The sequence below is a fragment of the Dendropsophus ebraccatus genome, chromosome 1, assembly GCF_027789765.1.
Source record: "Dendropsophus ebraccatus isolate aDenEbr1 chromosome 1, aDenEbr1.pat, whole genome shotgun sequence".
In the NCBI taxonomy this organism is placed as follows: domain Eukaryota; kingdom Metazoa; phylum Chordata; class Amphibia; order Anura; family Hylidae; genus Dendropsophus; species Dendropsophus ebraccatus.
This window is the reverse complement of record NC_091454.1, coordinates 169,603,886-169,622,693: the sequence shown is the minus strand read 5'-3', so window position 1 is coordinate 169,622,693 and position 18,808 is coordinate 169,603,886. Positions and strand designations below refer to the sequence as shown.

The window sequence follows — 18,808 nt, the reverse complement described above, 5'->3', positions numbered from 1 at the left end:
CATCAGTGTTTTGGCATTTGATGACAACAGAAGCCACAAAGCTGTGCTGGAGTGCATGAAGGAGAATAGAGATGTCTGTCTGACCCCAAAAAATTATAAACAGGATTCATCAGGTTCTTCTGAGATGTCTGCCCCTTTGACTGGAAAATATATTGCTACATACAGTGCTAGAGTAACCATGTCATGTGTCAGTCTCCAGCATAGATTGCAACAAAGCCTTATACTGAAGAGACAGCTTTGTCTTGCTGTCTATGGAAGCACAAAGCCATGAGTGTTTATCCATGCTGTTGGTTTCATAACCAAGAGGTTACTCCCTAAATGAGGCTTTAAACAGGTTTTGAGGCGCAAAATGCAGAGGGACACTATTTGTCACCTGTGGAAACTGGCAAAACACAAGAGACAAGGAATGTGCTAGTAGACATTTAATGTAGAAAGCTGCCAGTCACACCTCCTACTGTCATCATTTGTTTTTGCTGTGCAGCTCAATGATTTTTTACTTTATGCACAAAAACAATCTGCTTGCCAAAGTAATAAATGTGATTATTGTTTTCCAGTAAACGTCTCAATTCTATAATGTGTCTGAATAACATAAATAATAATGAAACAGTCCAGAGTCTTGAGATGGAGGGAAGTACAACCATTACAACCCGTTTTATACCAAGTGTGAGAGGTTCGGAACCTTGATGTTGATGTCACCGATATTTATGTTTCGTGGTAGTTCTGGTAAGTTCATGCTCTTCACTGCAGAAACCGCTCTGGCTGGGGCGGCAGAGAATCCAGTCTGTGTCAGAAGATTCATGAAGGAAAAGAAAATACAAAAAAGATCAAGTTACAGTGGAAATATCTGTTCCAAAAAAAAAAAAAGTTTTTTAAATGGATCAAAATTAAATGTAAACGTTTCAAACACTTTCCCTCCACCTTCCTGTAATATGCCATCCACAATACTGTACTGTAAACCAACCCTACACAGTGCCAGCCTGTCCAGTCTAAGCAGTGTACTTTTACCTAGAACTAACATTGTGCATATTCTCTCCTCTCAGTCAAAGCCATACAGGCATGGCACAGAGGAGGGCAGCTTGTGAGTAGGTGCTGTCCTGTGTTTGTCCAGAGAAGTGAGAGAAAGGAAGTCCAGGTGTGACTACTGCTGGAAAACAGATGAGCTGTGGTCACATGCACTGAAATGGAGTAAGAAATAGCTTGCACCAATGGAGGGTAAGATCTCAAATCACCCTGTCACCACTTTAAAGGTTTAAGGGTGCCTTTACACATACTGGATCCACAGCAGATTTCACGCTGCAAGTTTGCAGCAAAATGTGCGGCGGACCTTGGTACGGTGAAGTTCTATGGGGTCACATACCTGCAGCGGAATTTCCATTCCGCTGCGGATATTTGACCCGGCCCCTTTAACCCCCCACTGCCCACAGCCCTGACCTGGAGCATACATCACCTGTTCTGCGCCACGGCTGTGTAAAGAAGCTCCCGGAACCCCTCGGTCCCCATCAGCCTATCAGTGCACGGCAGCACTAATTGGCTGATAAGGAGCGAGGGGGGCCGGCAGCCTCACACACAGCCGTGGCGCCAAGCAGGTAATGTATGCTCCGGGTCAGGGCTACATATCTGCAGCGGAATGAAAATTCAGCTGCGGGCATGTGACCCCATAGAACTTCACTATACAAGGATCTGCAAATTGCAGCTAGAAATCCGCTGCGGATCCGGTACGTGTGAAGCTACCCTACAAGAACAAAGCCATGCAGGTTTTCACTATGTGGAAATACAGCTACTACCTGCTGATTCTCCTTTATAGATAACAGTGTGCTTGTAAATAACATACCTGTGCTGCCCAAGGTGGTGAAACAGGAGTTACAAAAAAAAAACAAAAAACATTTCTGTGTCACAGGTGTCGGAGGTTCAGCTGAGCTGCTTAAGTGCCACAGCATGGCTCACCTTCAGGCCCTCTCTACGGCATAAGCAATATGGGTGCTCACTGCTGGAAGTCAGATAGATAGGGCATGTAATGGAGTGATGCCACCTCGTAGAAACTTCTACAAAACAGACTGGTCTGGGAGGGGGAGAGAGGAGGCATTCCAGCTTGCTGCACTTCAGGAGCTTGGGAAAGTCTCACTGACACTTTGCACTGAAGAATAAAATAATGTATCTATGTTATGGAAACACATGCAAATATATATATAAAAGGGCAATATGTGTCTCCTTGCCTTAAAGGGGTAGTGCGGCGCTAAACATTTATTCACAAAATAACACACATTACAAAGTTATACAACTTTGTAATGTGTGTTATGTAAGTGAATGGCCCCCTTCCCTGTGTTCCCCCCCACCCACACTAGACCTGGAAGTATGATGCATTCTACTTACCGCATTCTGGATCGCTCCAGCCCTCCCCCCCCCCCCCTCTGCCGCGTCATCAGCTGCTCAGCCGCGATTGGCTGAGCACAGTTATGCTCAGCCAATCGCGGCTGAGCAGCTGATGACACATCAGAGGGGGGCCGGCATGAGGGACTGCTGCAGCGGTCTGGCCGGCCTCCCGAAGATGAAGTCATTGTCACAAGATAGCAGCCGGGGGTCGACACGAATGCGGTAAGTATAATGCACCACACTTCCTGGTCTTGCGTGGGGGAGGGGGGGGAACACGGGGAAGGGGGCCATTCACTAACATAACATACATTACAAAGTTGTATAATTTTGTAATGTGTGTTATTTTGTGAATAAATGTTTAAAGGGGTACTCTGATGATTTTTTTCTCAAATCAACTGTTTTTAGAAAGATAGATAAGTAAATTCTTTCTATTTAAAAATCTCAAGCCTTCTACTACTTATCAGCTGCTGAATGTCCTGCAGGAAGTGGTGTATTCTTTCCAGTCTGACTTGGTGCTGTTTGCCGCCACCTCTGTCCATGTCAGGAACTGTCCAGAGCAGTAGAGGTTTTATATAGGGATTTGCTACTGCTCTGGAAAGTTCCCGTCACAGACAGAGGTGGCCGCAGAGAACACTGTGTCAGACTGGAAGGAATACAGAACAGACAGCAGCTGATAAGTACTGGAAGATCAGTACCAGGTTGACACGAAGGCCCTATTACACGGAATGATTATTGGCAGTTACTGTCAATAATCATCCCATGTTATAAAAGGCAACGATCAGCCGACATGAACGATGTCGGCTGATCGTTGATATCATTTGTCTTTCAACATGTTGAAAGACAAATGACTGTGATAGCAACGTTCTGCTGCCATCGCTCTGTGGAAAAGGAGTGGCGTCAGCAGACCGCTGCTATCTGCTATGAGCTGCCCGGACGTTCTAGCAATCATCCAGGCAGCCCCCCCATACTCACCCGCTCGCTGCTGACGCGTGTAATAGCACTGGCAGCAAGCTGGGAAAGAGCACTCGTTTGCGTAAAGGGGCTTAAGTTGTTATTGGACTGCTTACCCTATGATGGGAAGATGCTACTTGCAGTATTACTAAGACTCAGTTCATGTGTGTTTATAAAATTTACACTTTGATAGATTGATTACGGATTATATTTTCATTTGTGTTACCCTGACAATCTTGTTGGTAATCCCTCAGTGCATTGTATTTAATTCTGTCTAGTTTCAGTATTTAAAGTCATTTTGTTTTGATGCCTATTGTGTACAATGTGTTGTTAATTGGCATTTGGATGTCGAGCTAGACATATATTGTTATTCTACTCCTAATTAGTTGATGGTATATTGTCCAGTGGAACACACACACACACATATACTACTATATATACTAATTTACTTGAAGGGGCCATTCACATGTCTGTAATATACACAGCAAGTCAGTACAGTAGCACGAAGATTTAAACAGTTTCGGAACTCCCGGCATAATAATGAATCATGATGTTGGGGGTTCCAAAGTGCGGGCCGCAGTATATAGTCCATGCTGAGGGCGTGTAAATGGTTACAAAGCTGCTGTAATATATCAACCTGAAAAAAAATGACAATGCTTATCAAGATATATCTACCAGAAAACGTGGTGACAATTTCCTATTTACAACATGCGTGGCCCTCAACACTAGCATGTTAATATACCAGTACCAAATGAAAGCCATTTTTCTGATTTAGTAAGACTCTTTACTTATAATTCAGCAGCACGCTCTGTAGTCTTCCCTGCCAGGCTCTGCACATAATTTGGTAACTGGCAGAATGATAAAAGGCAAAAAATGAGCCAGAAAATAAACTGGAACAGGACCTCCAAACTCCCGGGTTTTACTAACTTAATCCAAGTTAAAAAATAATGACCAACATGTTATTGAAAAGTAACACAGAAAGTCTATTGTACTGTAAAGTAATGCAATAAAAAACAATGGCATGTATTAACCTCCCCAATTATTCAACAGCTTTTCAGTATGAGAATGGAGGCTCATGTGTAAGATATGTAATGCAAGCCCCAAGACTTTTATAAGCCAACATACCACAAAGAACCGAGCCAGGAAAACTGGGCAGAATAACAGGCTTTAGCAGCTCTTACTGGAAAAGAACCTTGCCACAGCTCTTTTTCACAGTCCAATGTGAGACACCAGCATCCAGATTTTTACCTGGCGGTCAAGTAACCCCATTCTTGGTGGCACCACATTTAGTGTAATATTCCACAGACACTTTAACCATGAACCACACAGCTTTAAAAAAAAAAGAACAAATAAAAAAAATAAAAAAAGACATAAAATCTCTTGTTCATTTTTTATAGAACAGATCCCAAATACTTTTAGTATTCTATTTCTTCCAAGATTTGTTACTGTTTCTGGTAGAAACAGGCAGAGAAGAGGGTAGATTTCTATACAGTTAATGTGAAGTAGAGCATTTAGAGCTCTGTACATTCACTGTCATCCTTGCAAACACCGTTTACTGACTTGGCTCTACATTTTATCGGGAGCCTGGAAGCCAATGATGGTATTTATTGTGCGTATTCCTGGTTGCTGAGGTGGCACCAATGTATTCTGGAGAGCTGCATAGAGATTGACATCATGCTCATCAGCCTCAGTTCCTACTGGACCTGAAATCAAAATTCCCTATCTTATATACATTAGGGCCAATATCACAGGAAGCAAAATGACCAGAATCAATATGTTTTTTTGGAGAGTGTGATTAAGTCTGAGTAACCAGAGATATTCCAGGCAAACCCCGGTGGAACATACAAACTCTATGCAGATGTTGACCTTGGTTTGATCTGAACCGTGATCCCAAAGCTGCAAGAGAACAGCACTTATATTTTAAGTCAATGAATTAGTCAAACAGAAGGAAAAGGGAGTTCTATAATCACTATAAATCACTTTTTTAAATGTCCCTTTTAGGCCATATAAATGTCATGGGGTAGGGGTCTCCTGCTGGATACTTCCTCTATTACAGCAGAGATCTACTATCAAGCATCGCTTTCTATAGTATGGATACTACATGAACATTCCATTGATTTCGAAAGACACTGTTTAATGCTAAATTTTGTTTTCAGTAATGCTGCAATGGAAATGAGGATGGTCCAGCTGATTCTATAGGGTGTGGTCTAAGAAAGGGGGTTAACCAAAGTACACAACTCCTTAATATAGACATATTTGTTTCAAAAGTCTCATCTCTAAGGCTGGGTTCACACTACATTTTTAACGTACACAAAAATGTGGTCGACTATGTTTGTGTGTCATTAAAATAAACAAAAAAAAAACCCCTATGCGTTTTGTCCTTTTTTTTTTTAATAATAGAAGTCAATAGAAAAACGGATGCACACAAATGCTTCTATTTTTTCCATGCATTTTTTGCAAAAATGGATGAAAAATATGCCTAAGGGATTTTTCCTGATGACAATCAGAGGACACTGCAGCATCCTGTGTGGGGTGCATTGAGATATAACTAGGGCCCCTCCAATGGGCAGGAACAGAGATGGAAGTATGTGTCCAGAGGACCTTTTTAATGTAAGAATCTATACCAGGTGATGGCAGATGCTACTGTACAGCAATAAAACTTGTTAACAAAGACAGCTCAACATTTTAATGTTTACTTGATTTTGGCGATCTTTTGCCAAACTCTTTTCTTTCATACAATATGGCTATACAGTATCTGTTTTAACTGAATGTTGCTTTTAGGCTATGTTCACACTACATAAAAGTACGGCTGTTGTTTCCATCGGCAACAACGTCCGTACTTAATGCAGTGTGGAACATTGCCTTTTGTTCTATGGGATCCCGGCTGGAGCGTATACACTCCAGCCGGGATCCCACGACGGGCCGCAAAGAACTGACATGTAGGAAACCCTGTCAGTTCACACACCGCTTGCTTCATTGTGTCCTATGGGGAGTTCTGATGCGCCCGCATCAGAACACTACAGCCATAAAGATCATCCGGGATGATCTGTGCAGAGACCGGCCACAAACCCACTTGCCGGATCTGCAGCGAGCCTCCTTGCTGCTTTTTTGCAGCGAGACTCGCTGCAGATCCTGGCCCTATACTTTCAATAGCAGAGAAACTCGCAGCAGGGATGTACATCCCTGCTGCGATTTTGTCTGCAGCCCGCCCCATTAACCCCCCGGCCGCCGGACATTATACATTACCGGGTCCCCGTTCCTGCTTGCTTCGGGGCTCCCGGTGTCTTCACGGCCCGCCCGGCCAATCAGTGCGCTGCGGCGGGGCAGCGCACTGATTGGCCGGGCGTAACGTGCCGGGAGCCGCTGAAGCAAGCAGGAGCCGGGATCAGGTAATGTATATCGCCCCCAGCCCCCGGCCGCACGATCGCCCCCAGCCCCGCAGCCCCCGACCGCACCATCGCCCGCAGCCCCTGGCCGCACGATCGCCCCCAGCCCTGCAGCCCCCGACCTCACGATCGCCCCCAGCATCGCAGCCCCCGGCCGCACGATCGCCCCCAGCGGGCGATCGTGCAGCCAGGGGCTGCGGGCGATCATGAGGCCGGGGGCTGCGGAGCTGCGGACGATCGTGCGGCCGGGGGCTGCAGGCGATCGTGTGGCCGGGGGCTGCGGGGCTGAAGGCGGTCGTGCGGCCGGGAGCTGCGGGGCGATCGGGGCTGCAGGGGGGCGGGCAGGATATACATTACCAGGTCCCCGCTCCTGCTTGCTTCGGCGGCTCCCGGCACGTTCCGCCCGGCCAATCAGTGCGCTGCCCCGCCGCAGCGCACTGATTGGCCGGGCGGGCCGTGAAGACACCGGGAGCCCCGAAGCAAGCAGGAACGGGGACCCGGTAATGTATAATGTCCGGCGGCCGGGGGGTTAATGGGGCGGGCTGCAGACAAAATCGCAGCAGGGATGTACATCCCTGCTGCGAGTTGCTCTGCTATTGAAAGTATAGGGCCAGGATCTGCAGCGAGTCTCGCTGCAAAAACGCAGCAAGGAGACTCGCTGCAGATCCGGCAAGTGGGTTTGTAACCTTAAGCTGAAAAAAAATAATCTGAGCTAAACTGATTCTTTCAGAATGTGTACAACTGAAACCGATAAATCTTATAATCAAGACATCTTTTCTTAGAACTTTATGTTGTGCTATTGCTCTTATTCCTCCCAAAACATATGAGAAAATTGAATACTGGGTGTTTTAAGTTGGAAGCATGTCCCTTAGCTGTCTGACCATTATCCAACCAGTGCAGATAGTGTCTGTGCTGGGACACCCCCTTCTGACCCAAGGAATGGTATCACCCAGGAATAACTAGGAATTCTAGGAAACAAATTATTATTTTATGAAGAATGCAAGTTAGGTCTTGAGCGTAGACAAGGCCTTCTTAAAAAAGTTCCTAAACATAAAAGAAATTGTACCATAAATACAATGATATAATAAATCTGGTAAAACTGAAGAAATGATTATGTAACCTGAGGTAATGAAAATACTGTGCTAAAGAAACCCTTCACTAACTAGAGGCTTCATAGAGTATAGTGCAGTAACGGCACAAGATCTAAAGGAAGCAGCCTTATCTCTTACCTCCATTAAAGATAATGGGCAGTCATAAATGCCAGCAGAGTCCAGATAAAGAAAGCATGTATTGTCACCTAGAGGCAGTGTCCGTGTCATGGACTCTCCTAGTACCTCTTTTTCTAATCCATAGGCTATGTCTGATACTACAGCTCAACCACGTGAAAAGTGGTTTCCATGAGACCACATGAAGGTTTTGGGTTTTTAACCACCTAGATTTATGATCTATCCGCTTGCCGCACAGTGTATATGGCTGTTTTCTCTTGTAAGCATCAGTGGCATTGATCACTGGCATTAGATGATGTAAAAGTCACATTATGGGAAAGTGACATTAAAAAGAAGGTGAGACTATGTACGAATCCTCTGACATATGGGCTCTTCAGCTTTATGTGCCATCACGTGGGCATTCTTCAGCTGAAATGTCATAGAGATTGAGATAAACTAAACTTGGGGACCCTGTACAAAAGATTATCTACATAAAAAAATTAGTCACAGTCCATCCCAGATACATGACACAGGGAGATGCCGGAGGAGATCTCAGTGGAGGTCCCATTAATTTAGCAGATCCATGGTTCCACTATTACAGAACACTAGCTTACGGGCAGAGTCATTCATGGCTTAATGCTATGGTTGTGAACATATAGCTGCAGCCAACATCCTAACACCATATCTTGCTGGTCTGATTCCCCTTTGCCAGGTATATAATATACAGTACTGATAAATTATTAAAGGGAACCAATCACCAAAAAAAAAAAAAATCGATATGAAGGCAATAATATGTGTTAATACACCCTCTAACACACTTTCCACACATATCTATAGCATCTGCCTCTGCCCCACACACCCCAAAATCATACTTTGATCTTGTCCCCGCCGTATGCAAATTCCAGTAAGGTAGTCATGTGGGCGTTTCATCATTCCAAGTAGTCACATTCAGGCCGAGTAGTCACGGCCTCACGGGGGGGGTGGGGGGTGGGGGGTGTTGGCTGTTATCAGGCCTCTATGGGCGTCATACACAGCCCCCTGTCACTGCATAATCATCCAGGGGCGGGGCTGGGACTGTGTAACTGAGATCCAAAGCACAGCGGCTCCATATCCCCCCTGCACTGTATATGTGTAAACTGTCCTCACACACAGGCAGCTGCTGCCTACACAGCATCCCGGAATGGATGATTCTACACCAGCAGCGAGAAGGGTTAAAATCATTCAGGGACGCTCTTATCCCCCCTCCTCTCTCTCCTCATGTTCTCCTGTGACTCCTTTGCCCTGTGACAGCAGCGGCCCCCCTCACTCCTCTCCCCTCTCCTTTCCTCCTCCTGCCGTCGGTGCCGCACTCCTCATCACCCATCTCCCTCTCTGACAGCATAAAAGAAGGAGCGGCACCAGAGGCATGTGAGGAGAGAGGAGGGGGCCACACACAGTAACTGCCGGAGGGGGAGGGGGGATAAGAGCGCCCCGGAATGATTCTGCAGCAGCACAGGAATAACAGCGCTTTGGTTTATGTGTTGGCTGCTGCTGGTGTAGAATCATCCATTCCGGGAGGCTGTGTAAGGCAGCAGCTGCCTGTGTGTGAGGACAGTTTACACATATACAGTGCATGGGGGATAGGGAGCCTCTGTGCTTTGGATCTCAGTTACACAGTCCCAGCCCCGTCCCTGGATGATGATGCAGTGTCAGGGGCTGTGAATGACACCCATAGAGGCGTGATTACAGCCAAACCCCGCCCCCCGAGGCAGTGACTACTTGGCCTGAACGTGACTACAGTACTTGGAATGATGAACCGCCAACATGACTACCTTCCTGGAATTTACATACGGCGGGGACAAGATCAAAGTATGATTTTGGGGTGTGTGGGGCAGAGGCAGCTGCTATAGATACATGTATGGAAAGTGTGTTGGAGGGTATATTAGCACATATTATTGGCCTCATATCAATTTTTCAATTGATTGGTTCCCTTTAATGCCAACATCACTCTGGGAGTTTGTAATTCTTAGAAACTCACCTCAGATTTTTCCAGTTTGTTCTGAGCTTCTACTTGGGCAACAACTTCATTCATATTTGTCTCCAGAACCATGCCACCCATCACCATCTCATGCAGTATGTAATGTACCTGCAGGAAGAGTAGAGAACAATTTATTATCATCAGCAAAGGGTTCTGGGGTGAATTTTAGGCATACAACTATTTTACTGTGAGAAAAGAAGCTGCACTTTGAGTCCTATTAAAAAAAAAAAAAAAAAACTGTACACACTCAAAGGACCAATGGTAGCCACAAGCAGACAAAATTCAGCCCATTAAATTCAGTGGGCCCAGTATGGGTACACAAAAGTATAAGTTGGGGTAACTGCCTGCCTGTATACTGATGTGTTCAGACATAAGTGCTGTAGGTTCTGGGTATACAACCCAATATCTGTTTCTGTTGCTATTAATAACATTTTTAGTTGTTGTTCCTTGTTATTTTATAAATCAGCAACTATCACTGTTCATGTCAGGCAATAGGATAAGTTATATATAAACAGAAATGTAAACGTTGTCTAATCAGAATAAGACAACGGGGAACAACAGGTCACAACATTATCTAAACTCTATAAACATAGTCATATAAACTTAGTGGTCAATGATAGGTACTTATCATAAGATAGAAAAAAAAATCAATTTCTGTAAATGAAAACCGGATTTTATTTTTCTGCCTAGTATAATAATGTATGAATTCATACATTTCTTATACTGAATTGTCCCCAAATTAACACAAAAATATAATAAGATATTAAAGGCAACATAAAAAATCTCATTGTACACCTAACATGCCAAGAGCCAACTTCCTCATGAGACTCATGGACAATCAAAAATTTTTTACCAAAGGTCTCACTGCAATAGGGTATACAACCAATATGTACATGAATTGATGAAATTAAAGTACACCATATACACTAAACACATGGATGACAAACTCACTAATTACGGCAGGAATGGCCAACCACCTAAAGTGTATAGTGGCCTTCAACTCTCTTCTGATGAGAACGGTTGGGCATGTTGGATTTTCAATATATGACCCATTTGTTCTCTGGGAGATATGATGGTCCCACAAGAGTCTGACTCATTGACAGAGAGAGAGATGGTTCAGAAACGGATCCTGTGAACTGATCTCTCCACATGGTTCACTTTTATGATAGTTGCCATTATTGTAGTACTAGCACCATATGGGGGTTGATTGGTCCTAATTCATCAGTAGAGTTTACAACAAATTCATCTCAGGTAAAGGCTCTTTAGAAGAGAACAACACTGATAAAATGCCATGTGTTTTGCAAGTCTTTGGGTGCAGTGTGTGTACATGGGGTTTCAACTGTCCTGCAAAAAAGAAATCCCTAAAATGGTGATCCTTAAAGAGGACCAGTGTGTTATTAATCACAGCAGATCTCACAGCTAAGGACTGCTGTAATCAAAAGATATAGCTGGGAAGAGCATGTGGCGTTAGCGCAATCCATTCCCTGGCCAGCCACGTGGGAGCCGGCCGTTACGGAGATAACGCCGCGGGACTGTATGATGCTGTTGCAGTGCTCTCCCCCCAGCTATATCTCCTGATCACAGGGGGTGTCAGTAGTGAGAGTTGCTGTGACCAATAACGTCTGATATGCCTGATGACATATCAAAAGTTATTTGTAATGACAGGTAAATCTTTAAAGCGTAACTGTCATTTCAGGGTAATTTTTTTGAAAACATTAAATATCAACAGTTTAAGCGATTTTAAGAAACTCTGTAATAGGTTTTATAAACCAAAAGAGTTTCCTTCTGGACTGAAAAAGCAATCTCCCAGCCTCCCCCCTCCCTTCAGAAGCAGCAGGATTTCTGTCTCCATTATGTGGCTATGGAGAGGGGAGGGGCTGTTAGGAGTGACTGAGCACGGAGCAGTCCTGCACAGCACAACACCCTGCAATCTTCTCTCAGTAAGTTCATAGATAAGCACTGACCTTTCCTACCCCAGAATCCTGCGGTTTAGGTGCCCAGTCTACAAACAGCTGACCTTCATGTCACCTCTTCCTGCTCCCTCATCTCCCTCAGCCCCTCCCCCCTTCATAGGCTTACAATGGAGAGAGCAGAGCCAGTCTTCAGTGGCTTCTCTGTAATGAAGACGTGTTTGCCTGATAATGCACAGATAAGAAGTCAGGGGGGGGGGAGGCTGGGAGATTGCTTCTTGAGGACAGAAGGAGGCTTTTTTGGCTGATAAAACCTATTACAGAGTTTCTTAAAAACGCTTATACTACTGATTTCTGCAATAAAAAAAAAATATGACAGTTACGCTTTAATCAACAGCTCTCCAGCAGTTGCAAAACCACATTCCCAGCATGCCCTCAGGTGGGGGGATTTTTTTTATAGACAATCCCTTTAATATGAGTTCTGGACCAGCACAGGTTTCTTTGTAACTACAGTATACTGGGCTAAATAACTATACTTATTACCAACAATACCATTGAATTGTGAGTGAATATGCTTTTGAATAATAACTTGATAGCAAGAAGTAGGGAAAATCCAGAAATCACTGACATTTATTATAATTAAACTCTCAGTCCTACTAGAAGAGCTTCATGACCTTTTTCTTCTACTCTCTGCTCATAAAAGCTTATATAAAACAGCAGTAGTAAACACATGGAAAGGCAGCCCTCTGCAGCTTAGTCATTAGTATCATGTCTCACTCAAGGTTAAATATCTCATCTAAAAGAGTTCAACCAGGCCGTATTCTGTTATCTGAGAACGTCTTGTTTTCAATCACTGAAATCACAAGGGTGAATTTACACATTCCCCGGTAACAGTCCACAACAATTTACAGCACAATACACATAAACCACAAAAAAAAAAGGGGGGGCACTATGCAGGAGAGAAAAGGTCAAGGGGATGTGGCGCTATACAAGTGCTGTGTATTTTCAGGACCAGTAGGGGTCCCAGAGATCAGACCCCTACCAATCATTAAAAGGAGAATTCCGGCGAAAAATTTTATTAAAGTATTGAACTGCCCCCCCCCCCAATGTTATACAAATTACCAATATACACTTATTACGGGAAATGCTTATAAAGTGCTTTTTCCCCTGCACTTACTACTGCATCAAGGCTGTGCGGGCTTTGGCTGCTGGAGAGGATGATGGCGGAGGGAAACAGGGCACTGGAGGGACACTGAGCATCCCTCTGCCATCATCCTCTCCATCAGCCACAGCCCGCACAGCTCAGGTAGTCGGGTCGTGACATCACCATGTTATCCAGGAAGTAAAGCCTTGATGCAGTAGTAAGTGCAGGGAAAAAAATACTTTATGTGCATTTCCCGTAATAAGTGTATATTGGTGATTTGTATAACTTTTTGGGGGGCAATACAATACTTTAATAAAAAATTTTGCTGGACTTTTCCTTTAACCCTTAGGGGACACAGCCAGTTTTCATTTTTGCGCTTTAGTTTTTTCCTCCTTGTGTATATAAGGCTATAGCGCATGCATTTTTCCACCTAGAGACCCAGATGAGCCCTTATTTTTTGCCCCACTATTTGTACTTTGCAATGGCAGATGTAATTTTTGCCTAAAATATGCCGTGAAACCAGAAAAAAAAAATGATGTGTGGTGAAATTGAAAAAAAACAAACAAACAAACAACGCTTTTTTTTTTTTTATTTAAGGGGGTTTTGGTTTTACGCCGTTCTAGGGTAAAACTAACTTGTTATACATGTTCCTCAAGTTGTTACGATTACAATGATATGTAACTTGTATAACTTATTTTATTTGATGGCTTTTAAAAAATGAAAACCTTTGCTCTATTCCCAGGCTTATAGCGCTTTTATTCTTTGGTGTATGGGTCTGTGTGAGGTGTCATTTTTTTGCGCCATGACCTGTATTTTCTATCGGTACCTAGTTTGCGTATATGCGACTTTGAGATCGCTTTTTATATAAATTTTTCTAGATTTTATGCGACTAAAAATGTGCAATTTTGCACTTTGGAAAGTGTGATAATTTAATAGTTCAGGCGATACTAACTTTTATTAGGGGAGGGGATTTTGTATTAATAGAAAAACTTTTTTTTCACTTTACACACATACTAGAAGTCCCCCTGGAACTTCCACTCTGATCTATCATTGAGATCTATGCAGTATAGTTATACTGCAAAGATCAATGAGATAGGCACTCTATTGCTTTCGGCTGCTGCAGCCAAAAGCAATAGAGTGCTGAACCAGGATCAGCGCCATTACGGCACAGAACCCGGCCGGCTTCAGATGCGGGGATCTGAACCCACTAGACCCCTAGGGAAGGGCTACAATAAGTATTTAGATGCAGCTGCATCTAAATATTTAATTAGCGGGCACGGTGATCGGACTGTGCCCGCTAATAGCCGCGGTCCCGGGCTTCATGTAGCACCAGGAATCGCAGCAGTTCAGAGCGGGGTCGCCGCGCGATCCCCCTCTGAACTCCCATAGCTGCACCAGGACGTTCAGTAACGTGGCCTAACATATCAGCAATACAAACACTGTATCTCTCCTGTTCAATGTCAATTACTGAAGTGTTCTCTAATAATGTAATACATGAAAGTCCTTCCCAAAAATGATCTTAATTTCTTCTGATAAGTGCAATAAAAATATCCAGTCACATCTAACCATTGTAGTCACATGCCATAATCTAATGGAGGAATTTGGTGCATAAGGAGCATCATGTACAGACGCTTTGTTGCAGGCTGTAAAACCTACGCCAGAGGGAAGAACACAGCTTCCGATCAAATTCTCCGACAATGAAACTCAAAAAAGACATGCCAAACCTAAGGCAAATATTTTAATAACATCCATAAAACTGATAAAGGTTATTAACTTAGTAAAGGTATATTCACATGGGTTGTATTTTACATGCATTTTGGCATGCAGTATCAGGAAACTTGCAAACAAAAAACATCTAATTGATGTCAATGGAAAACCGGCATCTCAATCTATGTCACAGAAAAAAAGTAAGTAAAGTGTATTAGTTATTGATGTGGTGTGTCAACAGAATCAGATTAGCCCACCGCAGGGCCATGACAGCTGTGCAACACACCCTGGATTTTTGGATGAGCGGACTGCCCATACCAGTAGGAGAGAAGAGTACGCTGGGAGACAATGAAAGATTAGTTTTTTTGCTTGTTTATTATTCATCATGGAGCATAGAGAAACCTAATATTATATAGTGCACATTGGGGGCCTAATGCTAAATGAGGGCATAGAGGGGGCCTAATACTATATAGAGGCACAGAGTGGGGACTAACTACTATATGGGACCAAATACAGGTGGGTCTAACTAATATATGGGGGCGTGCAGAGAGGCGCCTAACTGCTAAATGGGGGCTCAGGTAGGTGAAATACTATGTATGGGAACAAAGTGGGCCTAATAGCATATGAGGCCAAAGAGGGTCCTAATATGATATGGGGACACAGAGGTGGGCCTAATACTATATAGGGATACTATATGTAGGAGTTGCTACAGGGTAACTACATCCAGACTGCAGTCACTGCAGGGTAGACACATGCAGACTGCATACAGTCAGTGCATAGCAGACAACCCATGCAGGGAGCAGTGTATGCACTTACATATATAAACATCTGCGTTATCAATCCAATAAATGTAACTCTAAACACATTAACTTCATTAAAGCAATAATTCAGGCTGTTATAGTCCATAAAGCTATATTCTACGGTCAATGGAGCAATCTACTGTATTATGCAAGTTTTTTAAATTTTTTTCACCAACAGTTAGAAGTCATAAGAATGTCAGCAATTTTTATCTCCAGAGATAACGGAATTACACCGAGCCATAAAAGCATTAAAACCTACAGTAATAGTCATATCTTATAGCTGCTATTTCATCTATAATTATTACTGAATACAACATCTAATTCTTCTTTGATTACTTTATTGCCATATTATGGACAGATCACAGAGGTGTGTAAGGACATATCAGGAGGAAACACTCACTATGACAACGCAATATTTGTATGTTGAGCAGGAAGGCAAAGAAAAAAAAATTATAATGTAACACACACATACATATGTAACATACACACACATACATATACCTCCATAACCATCATGGGGACAAGAATCTTTTGCTATAACTCACCTTATCCACGTTGAAGATCAAGTCAAGCTCACAGACATTTTCAAAGCATTTATCCAAAGTTTCCACAAAAACCTGCAAGTACAGAACACAGATTACTGGCAAAGCCTCATACATTTTCTGCACACGTCAGTTCTTCATACTGTTGCTTTTCAGAAGACATTGACATTAGATCGCAATAGGGATGGCCTACAAGTGCTGATAAAAGGAATGGTTACTCTCTGAAATGGTTTATTGCTGCTGATAGCAGAGGGTGGTGTGTGAGTTAGTAATTTAAAGTTCTACCATGCATAGTTGGTAAGATGGCAACAGCCAATGTTCACAATATGTCAGCACAAATCTGTGCTGATAGGAAACGTCTCCTGGAGTAAACAATCGTCAGACAGAAAACAAACAAAGTAAGAGCCCTGTTAGCATTTCGGCTGGGTGCACACGTGCACTGGGTGTCCCGGTTGCAGGTTCCTTTCAAAATATAAAACAAAATAGTGAAGCATGCAGATGAAATGCAGCAAAAACCTGACCGACCCCATTACAGGGGTACTCTGGAGAAAAATAAATTGTATTTGTAAACTACTTTTAGTTGAAAATCTCAAGTCTCTCAGTATTTAGCTGCTGAATGTCCTGCAGGAAGTGGTCATTTTTTTTTTTTTATTCCCCTAGTGCTCTCTGCTGCCACCTCTGTACGAGACACGAACTGTCCAGAGCAGTAGCAAATCCCCATAGAAAACCTTTTTCTGTTCTGGACAGTTCCTGTCTCGGCCAGAGATGTCAGCAGAGAGCACTGTGTCAGACAGGGGGGGAAAAAAAACACCGCTTTCTGCAGGACATACAGCAGCTGGAAGCCATGATATTTTTAACAGAATTTACTTATATGTTTTTCCTCTGGCGTTACTGTTTTTTCGCCCACATCCACCAATCAGAGCTCAACTGTCCTTACTAAAATAACAGTTTTGATATACGAGACCCATTGTGTATAAACCCCCCGTCTTTGCATCAGAAACCATGTTCCTATTGACTTCAAAAGGGAGGCAGTCAAGCACACAGAAAATAAGTGACATAGTACTTCTTTTCTGCATGGTTACATGCTAAAGTCAGTGGCACCATGGGCCTCACACTTCCTGTGAGGATTTGTTCATGCAGGAAGTCCTTACTTAGCCAATCATTGCCTGCCTTGATCAGTGATTGGCTGAGTATTTCCTCAGAAAGTAGGCAGCAGCGGGGATCTGGTGCTGTAAGAATGGCAGCTGAGGGTGAAGGGACAGCTGAGAATGGTTTCTCCTTTATTTGTATAAGAAATTTGGTAAGCCCCCAATGAACCCTCCAATGTATTTTCCAAATAAAAACATGTTTTTAAGGTTTATTTTGACTGACATTTCATAGTTAACATATATCTAAATATAAAGGGGTGTTCCAACTAAGCTAAATTATATAATGTCTAATAGACTGTGGTCTCCGGAAATGGGTTCCCATAAGACTAGCACATGAGATGTCCCATATTTGCAATAATACCCAGGGAAAAGCAGTCTGTGGATGTTTCCATTGGTATACCTTCTGTACCAAAGACAAAAGTGACACCAGATTGGGAGGATCAATATAACCTCCTGAATGACAGATATTGCTAACAGACCGATGAACACCATTTTATATCTGGTAGTGCAGGACCTACCTGGCATTTGTTGTCTGCATTGAGAGCTGGGAATTTACTGTCTCCATTACCAACCTGATTCCTGGGAAGCCCTAGAGTAGCTGTTTTTTTAAGATATGCGGATATGCAAAAAAAATTGTTGTTGGTCAGAATATATATTTATTTTTTATTTATTTTTTTTAGTTAACATTAGTTCTCAAAGATTTAGAATAGAGTTTCTTTACAGAGCACTTGTTGTCAAACATCCCATGGTCTGCTAATGTGTGCCCGTCAATGAGCTGTCACTGGCACACAGAAGCCAAAGGGTGGGTCCTGATGTCACTCCCCTACTTAGATGGCTACTTGAAAAATAAAGAAAACATGAAGAGCTTTATTCACTTTCCCAAATGTCAACACTGCTCCCATTACTGAGGCTACACCTGTTCTAGAACAACGCCAAGCTTAGAAACTGACTGAAGTCTGATGTGAACTCTATCATTCCATGGGGCACAACTATCTTCTTGTAGATAGGTATTAACTGCTAGTAGATAACCAGGAGATATTCTCTGCTTTATACTACATGCCGTGGTCATGAGGTCATAGTTGAAGATTAACAAAGACTTTCCATATCATCAATTATTACTTTGAGACTGGTGTGACTGGGCTACTTATCGAAACACTTGTAGTCCTTGACACATGCAATATGTGTTTTCCCATTACCCAGTACATAACCGAAAGTTACACATCAGGCTTAGCAGACCAGCTCCATATGTATATGGCAGGGGCCATGTACAGCAGAAATTTACCACTGCGGGTCTCAAATTTTTTAGTTTTATTTGTGCAGGAAATGCTCATTCCCTACACTTACTATGCCCAGAAAACCTCTATTAAGCAGAGTTCAAATAGAGTTAAACTGGCGGAATCCCACCAGTCTCCATGTTAAACTGGCAGTCTATGGGAGGCTTGTGCGGCTCCTCTCTCCGCTTGGAAGAGTTGACATGTCAATTCTTCCGCGTGGAGAGTGGAGGAGCGCGGGCCTCCTATTGACTGCCAGTATGACAGGAAGGCTGGCGGGATTCCGCAGTGGAGAATTCCACTATGTGTGAACTGGCCCTTATGGGGTATTCCAATCTTTACATTTATGGCATATCC

General features: G+C 43.2%; 1 protein-coding gene across 2 annotated transcripts in view; it reads right to left on the bottom strand.

Annotated features, from left to right (window-relative positions):
• Positions 1–407: 407 nt before the first annotated feature.
• The window catches only part of AP3S2 (adaptor related protein complex 3 subunit sigma 2), a 29,847-nt gene continuing 11,446 nt past the window's right edge, over positions 408–18,808 (bottom strand). For both annotated transcript variants that reach the window (XM_069984410.1, XM_069984401.1), the window contains exons 4-6: positions 16,036–16,107; positions 9,930–10,037; positions 408–781 (exon numbers count right to left, since the gene is read on the bottom strand). In XM_069984410.1, the coding sequence (XP_069840511.1) occupies positions 653–781; positions 9,930–10,037; positions 16,036–16,107 (309 nt within the window). In that variant the 3' untranslated portion in view covers positions 408–652. The remainder of the gene's footprint in view (positions 782–9,929; positions 10,038–16,035; positions 16,108–18,808) is intronic.